Below are 17473 nucleotides of genomic sequence, written 5' to 3' on the forward strand. Positions count from 1 at the left end.
ACATAAACATATGTTCCCATATGTCTTCCCTCTTGCGTCTCCCTCCCTCCCACCCTCCCTATCCCACCCCTCCAGGCTGTCACAAAGCACCAAGCCAATATCTCTGTGCCATGCGGTTGCTTCCTACTAGCTATCTACCTTACTACGTTTGTTAGTGTGTATATGTCCATGACTCTCTCTCGCCCTGTCACAGCTCACCCTTCCCCATAACCTCTCTAGGAGGTCTGCGTCTTTATTCCTGCCTTACCCCTAGGTTCTTCATGACATTTTTTTTTCTTAAATTCCATATATATGTGTTAGCATACGGTATTTGTCTTTTTCTTTCTGACTCACTTCACTCTGTATGACAGACTCTAGGTCTATCCACCTCATTACAAATAGCTCAATTTCGTTTCTTTTTATGGCTGAGTAATATTCCATTGTATATGTGTGCCACATCTTCTTTATCCATTCATCTGATGATGGGCATTTATGTTGTTTCCATCTCCGGGCTATTGTAAATAGAGCTGCAATGAACATTTTGGTACATGACTCTTTTTGAATTTTGGTTTTCTCAGGGTATATGCCCAGTAGTGGGATTGCTGGGTCATATGGTAGTTCTATTTGTAGTTTTTTTAAGGAACCTCCATACTGTTCTCCATAGTGGCTGAACCAATTCACATTCCCACCAGCAGTGCAAGAGTGTTCCCTTTTCTCCACACCCTCTCCAGCATTTATTGTTTCTAGATTTTTTGATGATGGCCATTCTGACTGGTGTGAGATGATATCTCATTGTAGTTTTGATTTGCATTTCTCTAATGATTAATGATGTTGAGCATTCTTTCATGTGTTTGTTGGCAGTCTGTATATCTTCTTTGGAGAAATGTCTATTTAGGTCTTCTGCCCATTTTTGGATTGGGTTGTTTGTTTTTTTGTTATTGAGCTGCATGAGCTGCTTGTAAATTTTGGAGATTAATCCTTTGTCAGTTGCTTCATTTGCAAATATTTTCTCCCATTCTGAGGGTTGTCTTTTGGTCTTGTTTATGGTTTCCTTTGCTGTGCAAAAGCTTTGAAGTTTCATTAGGTCCCATTTGTTTATTTTTGTTTTTATTTCCATTACTCTAGGAGGTGGGTCAGAAAGGATCTTGCTGTGATTTATGTCAGAGTGTTCTGCCTATGTTTTCCTCTAAGAGTTTGATAGTTTCTGGCCTTACATTTAGGTCTTTAATCCATTTTGAGCTTATTTTTGTGTATGGTGTTAGGGAGTGATCTAATCTCATACTTTTAAAAGTACCTGTCCAGTTTTCCCAGCACCACTTATTGAAGAGGCTGTCCTTTCTCCACTGTACATTCCTGCCACCTTTATCAAAGATAAGGTGTCCATATGTGCGTGGGTTTATCTCTGGGCTTTCTATCCTGTTCCATTGATCTATCTTTCTGTTTTTGTGCCAGTACCATACCGTCCTGATAACTGTAGCTTTGTAGTATAGTCTGAAGTCAGGGAGCCTGATTCCTCCAGTTCCTTTTTTCGTTCTCAAGATTGCTTTGGCTATTTGGGGTCTTTTGTGTTTCCATACAAATTGTGAAATTTTTTGTTCTAGTTCTGTGAAAAATGCCAGTGGTAGTTTGATAGGGATTGCATTGAATCTATAGATTGCTTTGGGTAGTAGAGTCATTTTCACAATGTTGATTCTTCCAATCCAAGAACATGGTATATCTCTCCATCTATTTGTATCATCTTTAATTTCTTTCATCAGTGTCTTATAATTTTCTGCATACAGGTCTTTTGTCTCCTTAGGTGGGTTTATTCCTAGATATTTTATTCTTTTTGTTGCAATGGTAAATGGGAGTGTTTTCTTGATTTCACTTTCAGATTTTTCATCATTAGTATATAGGAATGCCAGAGATTTCTGTGCATTAATTTTGTATCCTGCTACTTTACCAAATTCATTGATTAGCTCTAGTAGTTTTCTGGTAGCTTCTTTAGGATTCTCTATGTATAGGATCATGTCATCTGCAAACAGTGACAGCTTTACTTCTTCTTTTCCGATTTGGATTCCTTTTATTTCCTTTTCTTCTCTGATTGCTGTGGCTAAAACTTCCAAAACTGTGTTGAATAAGAGTGGTGAGAGTGGGCAACCTTGTCTTGTTCCTGATCTTAGTGGAAATGCTTTCAGTTTTTCACCATTGAGGATGATGTTGGCTGTGGGCTTGTCATATATGGCCTTTATTATGTTGAGGAAAGTTCCCTCTGCCTACTTTCTGCAGGGTTTTTATCATAAATGGGTGTTGAATTTTGTCGAAAGCTTTCTCTGCATCTATTGAGATGATCATATGGTTTTTCTCCTTCAATTTGTTAATATGGTGTATCACGTTGATTGATTTGCGTATATTGAAGAATCCTTGCATTCCTGGAATAAACCCCACTTGATCATGGTGTATGATCCTTTTAATGTGCTGTTGGATTCTGTTTGGTAGTATTTTGTTGAGGATTTTTGCATCTATGTTCATCAGTGATATTGGCCTGTAGTTTTCTTTCTTTGTGACATCCTTGTCTGGTTTTGGTATCAAGGTGATGGTGGCCTCGTAGAAGGAGTTTGGGAGTGTTCCTCTCTCTGCTATATTTTGGAAGAGTTTGAGGAGGATAGGTGTTAGCTCTTCTCTAAATGTTTGGTAGAATTCGCCTGTGAAGCCATCTGGTCCTGGGCTTTTGTTTGTTGGAAGATTTTTAATCACAGTTTCAATTTCAGTGCTTGTGATTGGTCTGTTCATATTTTCTATTTCTTCCTGATTCAGTCTTGGCAGGTTGTGCATTTCTAAGAATTTGTCCATTTCTTCCAGATTGTCCATTTTATTGGCATAGAGTTGCTTGTAGTAATCTCATGATCCTTTTTATTTCTGCAGTGTCAGTTGTTACCTCTCCTTTTTCATTTCTAATTCTATTGATTTGAGTCTTCTCCCTTTTTTTCTTGATGAGTCTGGCTAAGGGTTTATCAATTTTGTTTATCTTCTCAAAGAACCAGCTTTTAGTTTTATTGATCTTTGCTATTGTTTCCTTCATTTCTTTTTCATTTATTTCTGATCTGATTTTTATGATTTCTTTCCTTCTGCTAGCTTTGGGGTTTTTTTGTTCTTCTTTCTCTAATTGCTTGAGGTGCAAGGTTAGGTTGTTTATTCGAGATGTTTCCTGCTTCTTAAGGTGGGCTTGTATTGCTATAAACTTCCCCCTTAGAACTGCTTTTGCTGCATCCCATAGGTTTGGGGTCGTTGTGTCTCCATTGTCATTTGTCTCTAGGTATTTTTTTATTTCCTCTTTGATTTCTTCAGTGATCACTTCATTATTAAGTAGTGTATTGTTTAGCTTCCATGTGTTTGTATTTTTTACAGATCTTTTCCTGTAATTGATATCTAGTCTCATGGCGTTGTGGTCAGAAAAGGTACTTGATACAATTTCAATTTTCTTAAATTTACCAAGGCTTGATTTGTGACCCAAGATATGATCTATCCTGGAGAATGTTCCATGAGCACTTGAGAAAAATGTGTATTCTGTTGTTTTTGCATGGAGTGTCCTATAAATATCAATTAAGTCCATCTTGTTTAATGTATCATTTAAAGCTTGTGTTTCCTTATTTATTTTCATTTAGGATGATCTGTCCATGGGTGAAAGTGGGGTGTTGAAGTCCCCTACTATGAATGTGTTACTGTTGATTTCCCCTTTTATGGCTGTTAGTATTTGCCTTATGTATTGAGGTGCTCCTATGTTGGGTGCATAAATATTTACAATTGTTATATCTTCTTCTTGGATCGATCCCTTGATCATTATGTAGTGTCCTTCTTTGTCTCTTCTAATAGTCTTTATTTTAAAGTCTATTTTGTCTGATATGAGAATTGCTACTCCAGCTTTCTTTTGGTTTCCATTTGCATGGAATATCTTTTTCCATCCCCTTACTTTCAGTCTGTATGTGTCTCTAGGTCTGAAGTGGGTGTCTTGTAGACAGCATATATAAGGGTCTTGTTTTTGTATCCATTCAGCCAATCTGTGTCTTTTGGTGGGAGCATTTAGTCCATTTACATTTAAGGTAATTATTGATATGTATGTTCCTATTCCCATTTTCTAAATTGTTTTGGGTTCGTTATGATAGGTCTTTTCCTTCTCTTGTGTTTCTTGCCTAGAGAAGATCCTTTAGCATTTGTTGTAAAGCTGGTTTGGTGGTGCTGAACTCTCTCAGCTTTTGCTTGTCTGTAAAGGTTTTAATTTCTCCATCAAATCTGAATGAGATCCTTGCTGGGTAGAGTAGTCTTGGCTGCAGGTTTTTCTCCTTCATCACTTTCAGTATGTCCTGCCAGTCCCTTCTGGGTTGTAGCGTTTCTGCTGAGAGATCAGCTGTTAACCTTATGGGCATTCCCTTGTATGTTATTTTTCCCTTGCTGCTTTTAATATGCTTTCTTTGTATTTAATTTTTGACAGTTTGATTAATATGTGTCTTGGCGTGTTTCTCCTTGGATTTATGCTGTATGGGACTCTCTGTGCTTCCTGGACTTGATTAACTATTTCCTTTGCCACATTAGGGAAGTTTTCAACTATAATCTCTTCAAATATTTTCTCAGTCCCTTTCTTTTTCTCTTCTTCTTCTGGAACCCCTATAATTCGAATGTTGGTACGTTTAATGTTGTCCCAGAGGTCTCTGAGACTGTCCTCAGTTCTTTTCATTCTTTTTTCTTTATTCTGCTCTGCAGTAGTTATTTCCACTATTTTATCTTCCAGGTCACTTATCCGTTCTTCTGCCTCAGTTATTCTGCTATTGATCCCATCTAGAGTACTTTTAATTTCATTTATTGTGTTGTTCATCATTGCTTGTTTCATCTTTATTTCTTCTAGGTCCTTGTTAAATGTTTCTTGCATTTTGTCCATTCTATTTCCAAGATTTCAGATCATCCTTACTATCATTATTCTGAATTCTTTTTCAGGTAGACTGGCTATTTCCTCTTCATTTGTTAGGTCTGGTGCATTTTTATCTTGCTCCTTCATCTGCTGTGTGTTTTTCTGTCTTCTCATTTTGCTTATCTTACTGTGTTTGGGGGTCTCCTTTTTGCAGACTGCAGGTTTGTAGTTCCCGCTGTTTTTGATGTCTGTCTCCAGTGGCTAAGGTTGGTTCAGTGGGTTGTGTAGGCTTCCTGGTGGAGGGGACTAGTGCCTGTGTTGTGGTGGATGAGGCTGGATCTTGTCTCTCTAGTGGGCAGGTTCACGTCTGGTGGTGTGTTTTGGGGTGTCTGTGGCCTTATGATTTTAGGCAGCCTCTCTGCTAATGGGTGGGGTTGTGTTCCTGTCTTGCTAGTTGTTTGGCATAGGTTGTCCAGCACTGTGGCTTGCTGGTCGTTGAGTGAAGCTGGGTGCTGGTGTTAAGATGGAGGTCTCTGGGAGATTTTCGCCATTTGATATTATGTGGAGCTGGGAGGTCTCTTGTTGACCAGTGTCCTGAAGTTGGCTCTCCTACCTCAGAGGCAGAGCCCTGACTCCTGGCTGGAGCAGCAAGAGCCTTTCATCCACACGGCTCAGAATAAAAGGGAGAAAAAGTAGAGGGAATTAGTAGAAGTATGAGGAAAGAAAGAAGGAAAGGAGGGAAGGAAGGAAGGAAGAAAGAAAGGAAAGAAGGCAAGAAGGAAAGAAAGGGAGGGAGGAAGGAAGAAAGGAAGGAGGGAAAGAAGGAAAAAAGACAGAAAGAAAGAAGATACAGTAAAAATAAAATAAAGTATAATAAAGTTATTGAATTAAAAAATTCTTATTTAGAAAAAGGACGGATAGAACCTTAGGACAAATGTTGGAAGCAAAGCTATACAGACAAAACCTTACACAGAAGCATACACATACACCCTCACTAAAAGAGGTGAAGGGGGAAAAATCATAAATCTTGCTCTCAGAGACCACCTCCTCAATTTCGGATGATTCGTTGTCTAAAGGAGGGAAGGAAGGAAGGAAAGAAAGAAAGAATGAAGGTAAAGTATAATAACGTTATTAAAATTAAAATAGATTATTAAGAAAAAAAATTTTAAAAAAAACCATGGATAGAACCCTAGGACAAATGGTGGAAGCAAGACTATACAGACAAGATCTCACACAGAAGCATACACATACACCTTCACAAAAAGAGGAAAAGGGGAAAAAATCATAGCTCTTGCTCCTAAAGTCCACCTCCTTAATTTGGGATGATTGGTTGTCTATTCATGTATTCCACAGATGCAGGGCACATCAAGTTGATGTGGAGCTTTAATCCGCTGCTCCTGAGGCTGCTGGGAGAGATTTCCCTTTCTCTTCTTTGTTCTCACAGCTCACAGGGGCTCAGCTTTGGATTTGGCCCTGCCTCTGCGTGTAGGTCGCTGGAGGGCGTCTGTTTTTTGCTCAGACAGGACAGGGTTAAAGGAGCCGCTGATTCGGGGGCTCTGGCGCACTCAGCCCGGGGGGAGGGAGGGGCACGGAGTGCGGGGCGGGCCTGCGGCGGCAAAGTCCAGCGTGACTTTGCACCAGCCTGAGGCCCGCCGTGCGTTCTCCCTGGGAAGTTGTCCCTGGATCCCGGGAACCTGGCAGTGGCGGGCTGCACAGGCTCCGCGGAAGAGGGGTGTGGAGAGTGACCTGCGCTCGCACACAGGCCCCTTGGTGGCGGCAGCAGCAGCCTTAGCGTCTCCCGCCCGTCTCTGGGGTCCGCGCCTTTAGCCGCGGCTCGCGCCCGTCTCTGGGGTTCCTTTAAGCAGCGCTCTTAAACCCCTCTCCTCGCGCACCAGGAAACAAAGAGGGAAGGAAAAGCCTCTTGCCTCTTCGGCAGGTGCAGAGTTTTCCCCGGACTCCCTCCTGGCTAGCCATGGTGCACTAACCCCTTCAGGCTATGTTCAAGCCGCCAACCCTCTCCCTGCGCTCCATCCGAAACCGAAACCCAAGCCTCAGAGCCTCAGCTCGCAGCCCCGCCCGCCCCGGCGGGTGAGCAGACAAGCCTCTCGGGCTGGTGAGGGCTGGTGAGTGCCGGTCGGCACCGATCCTCTGTGCGGGAATCTCCCCGCTTTGCCCTCCGCACCCCTGTGGCTGTGCACTCCTCCGCGGCTTCGAAGCTCCCCCCTCCGCCTTCCGCAGTCTCCGCCGGCGAAGGGGCTTCCTAGTGTGTGGAAACTTTTCTTCCTTCACAGCTCCCTCCCACTGGTGCAGGTGCCGTCCCTATTCTTTTGTCTCTGATTTTTCTTTTTTTTTTTTTCTTTTGCCCTACCCAGGTACGTGGGGAGTTTCTTGCCTTTTGGGAGGTCTGAGGTCTTCTGCCAGCCTTCAGTAGGTGTTCTGTAGGAGTTGTTCCACGTGTAGATGTATTTCTGGTGTATCTGTGGGGAGGAAGGTGATCTCCGCGTCTTACTCTTCCGCCATCTTCAAGGTCCCCCTACCATGAGGTTTTGATAAAACAATCTTGTATATATACACAAACTGCTATAAGTTGCAGGTCTATTAATTTCAAATGCTTTTCCAGTATTCTCCATTTGTACTCTCCTCTTTTCACAATTGCTGGTTTTGATATATTTGTGTGTGGATGATATCCTACCTTTACTGTGTGTTTGCCTTTACTAGTGAGCTTTTCCGTTCGTAGTTTTCTTGTTTCTAGTTGTGGGCTTTTTTTTTTTCACCTAGACAAGTTCCTTTAGCATTTGTAATAAAACTGGTTTTGTGGTGCTGGATTCTCTTAGCTTTTGCTTGTCTGTAAAGCTTTTGATTTCTCCATCGAATCTGAACAAGAACCTTGCTGGGTAGAGTATTCTTGGTTGTAAGTTTTTTCCTTTCATCACTTTAAATATATCCTGGCACTCCCTTGTGGCCTGCAGAGTTTCTGCTGAAAAATCAACTGATAACCTTATGGGAATTCCCTTGTATGTTATTTGTTGCTTTTCCCTTGTTGCTTCTAATATTTTGTCTGTCTTTAATTTTTGTCAGTTTGATTAATATGTGTCTCAGCTTGTTCCTCCTTGTGTTTATCCAGTATGGGACTCTCTGCACTTCCTGGACTTGAGTGTTTCCTTTCCCATTTTAGGGAAGTTTTTGGCTCTTCTCTTTTTTAAAAATTTATTTAATTTATTTATTTTTGGCTGCATTGGGTCTTTGTTGCTGAGCCTGGGCTTTCTCTAGTTGTGGCGAGCAGCGGCTACTCTTCGTCGCGGTGTACAGGCTTCTCATTGCGGTGGCTTGTTGCAGAGCATGGGCTCTAAGCACATGGGCTTCAGTAGTTGTGGCATGCAGGCTCAGTAGTTGTGGCGCATGGGCTTAGTTGCTCCACGGCATGTGGGCTCTTCCCGGACCAGGACTCTGGTCCCCTACATTGGCAGGCAGATTCTTAACCACTACACCACCAGGGAAGTCCCTTATCTCTTCAAATATTTTCTCAGGCCCTTTGTCTCTCTCTCTCCTACTTCTGGGACTCCTATAATGCAAATGTTGGTGGCATTTAATGTTGTCCCAGAGGTCTCAGACTGTCATTTCTTTTCATTCTTTTTTTTTAATTCCGTTCTGCAGCGGTGATTTCCACCATTCTGTCTTCCAGCTACTTATTGGTTCTTCTGCCTTTATTATTCTGCTGTTGATTCCTGATAGTATATTTTTCATTTCAGTTATTGTTCATCTGTTCTTTAAAATTTCTTGTATCTTCTTGGTCTGTGCCTCCTTTTTTTTTCACGATCTTGGATCATCTTTACTATCATTATTCTGAATTCTTTTTCAGGCAGATTGCCTATCTCCACTTCACTTAGTTGTTCTTCTAGAGTTTTATCTTCTTCCTTCATCTGCAACATATTTCTCTTCCATCACATTTTGTCTCACTTTGTGCTTATGGTCTCCATTCCACAGGCTGCAGATTGTACTTCTTCTTGCATCTGGTTTCTGCCCCCTGGTGGGTGGGGTTGGTGCAGGGGCTTGTGCAGGCCTTTCTGGTGGACAGGGACATGTCAAAAAGTGACTGTGGGCTCAGGATGACTTTAGGCAGCCCGTCTGTTGATGGGTGGGGCTGTGTTCCCACCCTGTTGGCTGTTTAGCCTGAGGCATCCCAGCACTGGAGCCTGAAGGCTGTTGGGTGGGGACAGGTCTTGGTGCCAAAATGGTGACCTCCAGGAGAGCTCACGCTGAGGAATATTCCCTGGGGGCTCCCCCACCAGTGTCCTTGCCCCTGCAGTGGCTCACAGCTGACCCCTGCCTCCCCAAGAGACCCTCCAAGACCCACAGGTAGGTCTCGCCCAGGCTCCTGTGGAGTCACTGCTTTGCCCTGGGTCCCAGTGCACATGCTACCTTGTGTGCGCCCTCCAGGAGTGGAGTCTCTGTTTCCCCCAGTCCTGTGGAGCTCCTGAAATCAAGCCCCACTGGCCTTCAAAGCCCAATGCTCTGGGGGCTCTTCCTCTTGATGCCAGACCCCCAGGCTGAGGAGCCTGCCATGGGGATCAGAACTCTCCTGTGGGAGAACCTCTGTGATATGATTAGTTTCCAGTTTGTGGGTCACCCAGTCGGCAGGTATGGATTTGGTTATATCACAAAAGTGCCCCTCCTACCATCTTGTTATGGCTTCTTCTTTGCCTCTGGATGTAGAATATCTTTTTTGATAGGTTCCAGTCTTTTTTGTTAATGGTTGTTGAGAAGTAATTGATTTTGGTGTTTTCATGAGAGGAGGTGAGCTCGTCCTTCTACTCTGCCATCTTGTCCTCCTGCTTTATGCTATTAAAGGAGCATGAAGCACTGATGATTTCACATGTTAAAACCACCTCGCATTCCTAGGATTCAACCCACTTATTAATAGTACCCTTTTATTGTGTATTATAAAAAACAAGATTTTCTCTTTGTTTAGGATTTTTGCACTTACATTATGTAGGGATTTTGATCTGTAATTTTCTTTGTACTTAATGTCTTCGTCTATCTTGATATCAAGGTAATACAGGCCTTATTATACACAATACCTCAGAAAGTATACTCTCCTTTTCAGCCTTCTGCAAGGGTTTGTGTAAGACTGGTATTATTCCTTTCCTACGTGCTAAGTGGAATTCACCAGTGAAGTTGTCTGGTCCTTTTGTGAGAATGTTATTTATGATTTCAGTTCATGAACTACTTACATATTTTGCTTTTCTTGTAACAGATTTGTATGTTTCAGGGAATTGGTATATTTTATCTAAGTTGTTGAATATATCCCCTTATTCTAATGCCTTTTATGATCTTTAGTAATATCCCATCTTTTATGCCTGATGTTGGTAGTTTTTGTCTTTTTTTTTTAACATCTTTATTGGTGTATAATTGCTTTACAATGGTGTGTTTTGTCTTTTCTATTTTTTTCCTTGATTCAGTTTGTTTTCCTTGATTTTTTTCCCCCTTGTTTAATTGCTTTTCACTATTTCCTTTCATTTCCTCTTCTTTTTATGGCTTCTTAAATTGGAACCTTAGGTTATTGACTTTAGGCCTTTCTTGCTTTCTATATGAATATTTAAAGCTATAAATAATCTGAGTGCTGTTTAACTGCATGCCAGAAATTGATACTATTTTCTTTCATTATTATTTCAAAATATTTTCTAATTTCCCATGTGATTTCTTATAGGCCTTTTCTGCGTGTTGGTTTTGATTTTAATTCTGCTATGGTCTTTAAAAATCTTTCAAAATTTGTTTTATAGCCCTGGGTATGGTTTATCTTGATGGATGTTTTATATGTACTTGAAAAAAAAATGTATGTACTGCAGTTAGGTGCAGTGACCTGTAAGTTTCGTTTTGGTTATAGTGGTTCAGATCTTGTATGGCTTTGCTGATTTTTTTTAATGGTCTAATAAGTGTGTAAAAAATCTTCAAGTCTGTAGATTTGTCCATTTCTCATTTTAGTTCCCTCTTTTTGTTTCATTTATTTTGGAGCCTTTATTAGACACATACACATTTGTAATTGTTACATCTGCTAATCCTTGTCATAAAATGTCTTTGTATCTAAGAGTGCTCTATTTTGTAAAGTCTTTTTGTCTGTTTAGCCATTCCAGCTTTCTTAGGCTTTGCATGATATTTGTATGATACGTCTTTTCCTACCCTTTTTCTTTTGCTTACTTGTATTTAAAACATATCCCTTGTTGACAGCATGTAGTTGAACCTTGCTTTTTATATTCTCTGCCAATCTCTGCCTTTTGATTTTAGGGGAGTGCACTTCCACATAATATACTTACTGAAACCGGGTATATTTGCAATTGCTTTTGTTGGGGGAGGTCTCATCTATTTTGTTCATCTCTTTGTCCTTTTCTGTGTTCTTTCGGGTAGATCAAATATGTTTTGGTATTACACTTCCATGCCTCTGGCTGGCTTTTAGCTGCTGCTTTTCAGTCCAGGCCTTTGGTCTTTCCCGTGTCTGTATCCTTAAGAGATCTGCCAGGGATATGGGCAACCTCACTCTGGACTGATCCCAAATATCCTACCTTTTCAAATTTGGCTTTTTCTTGATTGGACGTTCTCTTGGTTGCTGTAGACCTTTGTTTTTCAGAATTCCTATGAAGTCATTTTCACTACTCTCTACTTGTTTATAATGTTTTCGTGGCAGGAGCAGAGGCTTGGAGCTTCCTAGCCCACCATCTTGCTGCCGTCACTCTCTCCGTCCTTAATTCCTTACTGTTTTCCTTTCAGGAGCCGGGAATCACAATGAGGTGGAGACTCTTCATGAAACAGGAGTCAGACTCCTTTCATTGGGAGAGCTTTCGTGCTGGTACATCAAGAGACACGTTGTGAGCAAATTAACCAGAAGTCAGGACTCCGTGATAAGTGTTCACGGAAAGAATTCTCAGTCCCCCAAACAGCATAACTCCCCTGCAGGAGTGTCCATTCAGGCTTCTGTGGAAGACAGCTGTTTAATGACTCTTCTAGAGGATCATTCTAACGTTATTGAAAATCAAGAATTTCCAACTGGGAGAGGTCAGAATTCCTGGAATAAACTCTATCTGAATGGGACTCAGAATTATCAGAGAAGTTGTAAGCTGACTCCAGTGAAAAACAAGTTCTGTATATTTGTTCCATGTGCTAATATTTTCAGTTGTATCTCTCCTCACCTCGATGATGACACGGTGTACAAAAGAGAGAAAGCTCACGGCAACAGAGAGTGTGGTAGAGATCTCTTAAAGGCATCACCTCTGGCCCCGTGCAGTATCATTCAAACTGGACCGAAAACCTACCAGTGTAACGAACGTGAGAAAGGATTCAGTGACCACACCAGCCTTGAACTTCATCAGCAGGTACACTTGGGCAGGAAGTCCCCTACATACAGGATACATGAGAAGGGCAGTGGTTACAGCTCAGCTAGTCCCATTCAACAGAGTGTCCTCCCAGGGAAGAAACGCTATTGGTGTCACGAGTGCGGGAAGGGCTTCAGTCAGAGCTCAAACCTGCAGACTCACCAGAGAGTCCACACAGGGGAGAAGCCCTATTCATGCCACGAGTGCGGGAAGAGCTTTAATCAGACCTCACACCTGTACGCCCACCTGCCCATTCACACCGGAGAGAAGCCCTACAGATGCGAGAGCTGCGGGAAGGGCTTCAGTCGTAGCACAGACCTCAACATCCACTGCAGAGTCCACACGGGAGAGAAACCATATAAGTGTGAGGTGTGCGGGAAGGGCTTCACCCAGAGGTCCCACCTTCAGGCCCACGAAAGAATCCACACTGGAGAGAAACCATACAAGTGTGCAGATTGTGGGAAACGCTTCAGCTGTAGCTCAAATCTTCACACGCACCAGCGCGTCCACACTGAGGAGAAACCCTACAGATGTGAGGAGTGCGGCAAGTGCTTCAGCCTGAGCTTCAACCTTCACAGTCACCAGCGCGTCCACACGGGAGAGAAACCCTACAAATGTGAGGAGTGCGGGAAGGGTTTTAGTTCGGCCTCAAGCTTCCAGAGCCACCAGAGGGTTCACACGGGAGAGAAGCCGTTTCGATGCAGTGTGTGTGGGAAGGGCTTCAGCCAGAGTTCCTATTTCCAAGCCCATCAGAGAGTCCACACTGGAGAAAAGCCCTACAAGTGTGAGGTGTGTGGGAAGCGCTTCAATTGGAGCCTGAATCTTCACAACCATCAGAGGGTCCACACGGGAGAGAAACCCTATAAGTGCGAGGAGTGCGGGAAGGGCTTCAGTCAGGCCTCGAACCTTCAAGCTCATCAGAGTGTCCACACGGGGGAAAAGCCCTTCAAATGTGATGCGTGTCAGAAGCGATTCAGTCAGGCCTCCCATCTTCAAGCCCATCAGAGAGTCCACACGGGAGAGAAGCCATATAAATGTGATACATGTGGTAAGGCCTTCAGCCAGAGGTCGAATCTCCAAGTCCATCAGATAATTCACACTGGAGAGAAACCATTCAAATGCGAGGAGTGTGGGAAAGAGTTCAGCTGGAGCGCCGGGCTCAGTGCTCATCAGAGGGTCCACACGGGAGAGAAACCCTATACGTGTCAGCAGTGCGGTAAGGGCTTCAGCCAGGCCTCACATTTCCACACCCATCAGAGGGTCCACACCGGAGAGAGGCCTTACATATGTGATATATGTTGCAAGGGCTTCAGCCAGAGGTCCCATCTTGTTTACCATCAGAGGGTCCACACTGGAGGGAACCTGTAGAATTGGAAGGTGAGGCATGGCCTCCAGCTAATCCACGTCTTCATCTCTATTGGAAAGTCTGTGCTCGTAGTTGTGGGAAGTTCCTGCAGAACTTGGAAACATCAAGGAATCTTCATGGGAAAGAAGTTCTGTAAAATGCTGTGTTTTTAAAGATCCAGTTGGGAGGTGAGCTCTTTATACTAACATCAGGTTTCACAGAGGACGGAAAACGTATTCTGTAAATATGGCCAGTGGTTATACCAGAGCTCTGAATGCCCCGATTCTCAAGATGGGACACAAGGGAAGAATCATTGGCATCTACCGTACATGAAGGTTACGGGCAGGACTTCAACAAAAGCATAATGATGGACAAACAATAGATGTCAGCTGCAGTGTACCCTCCACATCGGGAGGGCTGTTTTTCACCATTCTGTCTCTACTGTGTAGAACTGTGCTTGGTTCCTAATAGGTGCCTGGCAATTACTGAACCAAGGGGAGGAAAATCCCTCTGATTAGGACAAATATTTGAAAATTCTGGTTGGCTTCCTATCCTAAATTCATAACATACTCAAGAAGAATCCTGCAAGTCGCCTTAATAAGATTGTACTTCAATTAATATTTCCTGAAATCAGTCATATAATAGCCATCCACAATAGTTATGAATGGCTGCCACCCTCCATCCAGCTTCAGTTATATGTACAGAATCACCCATTGTGTGCAGTGTAATATTTAGCATCATTAGTTTGTATTTTATAGACTGAAAGACTTTTTTAATCTAATAACATACTGCAACTTATATGATTGGAAATTTTGAACACTAATTAATTCCTTAGGGTTTTACTGTAACTCTGAAAGTGTTAAAAGTAGTTACTAGTAACAAAAAGTTTCTTAGTAAACTTGAATTGTTAATAATCGGTTTCTTTGCATTATTTCCATTCAGGCTCAGGTCACATTGCCTTTGTCACATTGCCTTTTCTATTCATGGTCCTTCATCCAGACCTCTTTAAGCAGGAGCTTTGGCAGAAACCAAGGATATTAATTTTGTCACATTCCACCCCCATTGTTCCCCCTCTAAAAATGGGGTGGGGTAGACAAAAAACCTCTTGGATTTTGATTGAGATTTCATTAAAGTTATCAGTTTAGATTAATTGTCATATACACAGCATTCTGTGTTCAACACCTATTAGTAGGAGTGAACATTTGCTGGTCAATAGGTATCAAAATAGTCTGCCCTGGCAAATCCTAGCATTAGAGGTTTTGCTTAGGAGATTATAGCAACAGTAAGGAAGATTGTACACAAAGATGTTTATACTGAATTTTTTAAAAAGGAAGTATCAGCAAAATATTTACATAAATATATTCTAATATACAGCCATGAAAAAATATGATATAGATGTATAATGACAGGAAAAAATTTGTCATCCACGAAAAAACTAGGTTAGAGACTTCCTGGTATAATTCAAGTAATAAGGGGATGTGTACCTGAAGATGTGATTATGTGCATAGCACTAATAGGTGGAAAGATATATTTTTTTTTTTGTCTGTGTTGGGTCTTCGTTGCTGTGTGTGGGCTTTCTCTAGTTGTGGTGAGCGGGGCTACTCTTTGTCGCGGTGCACGGGCTTCTCATTGCGGTGGCTTTTGCTGTTGCGGAGCATGGGCTCTAGGCACGCAGGCTCAGTAGTTGCAGCACGCGGGTTCAGTAGTTGTGGCTCTCAGGCTCTAGAGCACAGGCGCAGTAGCTGTGGCACACAGGCTTAGTTGCTCTGCGGCATATGGGATCTTCCCAGACCAGGGATCGAACCCATGTCCCATGTATTGGCAGGCGGATTCTCAATCACTGTGCCAGGAGGGAAGTCCCAGGTGGAAAGATATTAATATACCACCTGGTTTACTCTGGCATAGAGGGTTCGGATGATTTTTCTTTACCTTTTTGAAAAATTATTTACAGTGGCCATTATCCATTTTACCAAAGCAGTAAAACTGGGACAATAAAATAAATGAAAATCCCTTACAGCTAAATCTTAACTGCTTTATCTCATTGCCTGTAAACTTGTGTTACGGATGTACGTAAAGCATGTTCACCATTGCATTATTGGTAATAGCACACTCTGCATTCATCAGTTGGATCTGACAAAAATAATTTGTGGCTTAGACATTCTGTGGAATACTATGCAGAATCAAATGAGAAAAGATAAGTTCACAGTTACCGATATTAGTAGATATCCAGAATATGCTGAGGAAAGTGGGCAGAGACATAGAATTTTTTATGAAATGATATCTAAATTTACTGTGATGCCCTCCCTTTAAAAGTAACCAGATCATAGCTGTACATACAATAATATCATACATGTATGTCATTTTATATATATATATATATATATATATATATATATATATATATATATATATATATATGAGATACCTAAGGGCATTATAGTATTTTTTTTTTTTTTGGCTGCACCTCGTGGCTTGCAGGATCTTACTTCCCTGACCAGGGATGGAACCTGGGCCACTGGCAGTAAAAGTGTGGAGTCCTAACCACTGGACCACCAGGGAATTCCCCATTACAGTAAATTTTTAATTTTTTGAAATGCTTCTATTAGAGTGTTTTAGCTCATTCTAAACACTCAGAAAAGATGTAAGAATAATAGAATTCCTTTATATCTTTTGGGTATCTAATGTGATTAACAAGCAGACCTGTTTATCTAGTACTTGAACTGAGAACCCAGACAGCCTTGGCTTGTCTTTACAAATCTGTGTGGCCTCCAGCATGACAACTTCATACTAACTGGACACTATGTGGTGGCTCAAAAGTCTGCCAAGAAAAACCAGCGGAAGTACCATGGCCTTTGCTAATCTAACCTTGGAAGTAACAGTCAGTCTGCCAGTCAGTCTATTGAGACAGTCACAAAAGCCTATCCAGGAGCAAGGGGAGGGGACATGAACCCTACTTCATGAGAGGAGTGTCAAAGAATTTGCAAACCTATTTTAAGACTGTCATACATTGCTATGATATTTTCTAATGTACAGTTTATTCAGATTCCACAGTTGTCCCAATATATATATTGGTAGCATTTTTTTTTCCTATATCAGGATCTATTCTTAAGGTGTGTCGTAACCTGCATTTGATTGTCATGTTTCTTTAGTCTTTAATTCTGGATCAGTTCCACAGCCTTTCTTTGTCTTCCATGAAACTGGTAATTTTGAAGAACACAAGCTAATGTGTAGGGTGTCCCTAAATGGGGGGTTTGACTCATCATGATTAGATTCAAGTTAACTGTGGCATGAGTGTTCCATGAATGATGCTTACTTCTCAGTGCATTAGAACAGGAAAGATGTATTTGTTTCATTGGTGATGGTGGCTTTGATCACTTGGATACACTGATAATTACTAGATTTCTCCACAGTAAAATTGCTGTTTGCCTTTGAAATTAATAACTAATTTGTGGGGAAATCTTGGAGACTGTGTAATAACTGCTTCATCATAACCTTCACCTACTAGTCTTAGCATTCGTGGATATTCTTCTGTGAATCAGTTATTACTGTCATGATTGCAAAAGGATGACTTTCTTGCTCCATCATCCCTTCTATATTTAGCAATTGGCTTTCTACTGTTAGAAGAGCTTTGCCTTCTCCCCCACGTCTCTTTCTCTATCATCGGTATGAACTCTTGTTTTCTGGTACAATAAGGTTGGGTTTACCTTGTATATTGCCTGCTGCGACCACAGATTCTACAGAGCCCTGAATCCTTTGGGGAAACCAAGACCTAGGGGCTGTATGTTCTTGTTACTGGGATAGCAGTCCTTCATGTATATGTGTGTGTGTAAAATACTGACAGCTTCCATTTCAAGTAACTATTGCTTTCTGGTCTTTCCCTATTCCATATTTAGGTCTTCAGTA

The 17473-nt window shown here is 41.8% G+C and overlaps 1 protein-coding gene across 6 annotated transcripts in view; it reads left to right on the top strand.

Annotated features, from left to right (window-relative positions):
- ZNF235 (zinc finger protein 235) overlaps window positions 1–14488 on the top strand; it is a 45370-nt gene extending 30882 nt beyond the window's left edge. For all 6 annotated transcript variants that reach the window (XM_030874000.2, XM_060288989.1, XM_060288990.1 and 3 more), the window contains one exon: window positions 11624–14488. In XM_030874000.2, the coding sequence (XP_030729860.1) occupies window positions 11624–13593 (1970 nt within the window). In that variant the 3' untranslated portion in view covers window positions 13594–14488. The remainder of the gene's footprint in view (window positions 1–11623) is intronic.
- The last annotated feature ends 2985 nt before the right edge of the window (window positions 14489–17473 follow it).

Source organism: Globicephala melas, chromosome 19, assembly GCF_963455315.2.
Source record: "Globicephala melas chromosome 19, mGloMel1.2, whole genome shotgun sequence".
In the NCBI taxonomy this organism is placed as follows: domain Eukaryota; kingdom Metazoa; phylum Chordata; class Mammalia; order Artiodactyla; family Delphinidae; genus Globicephala; species Globicephala melas.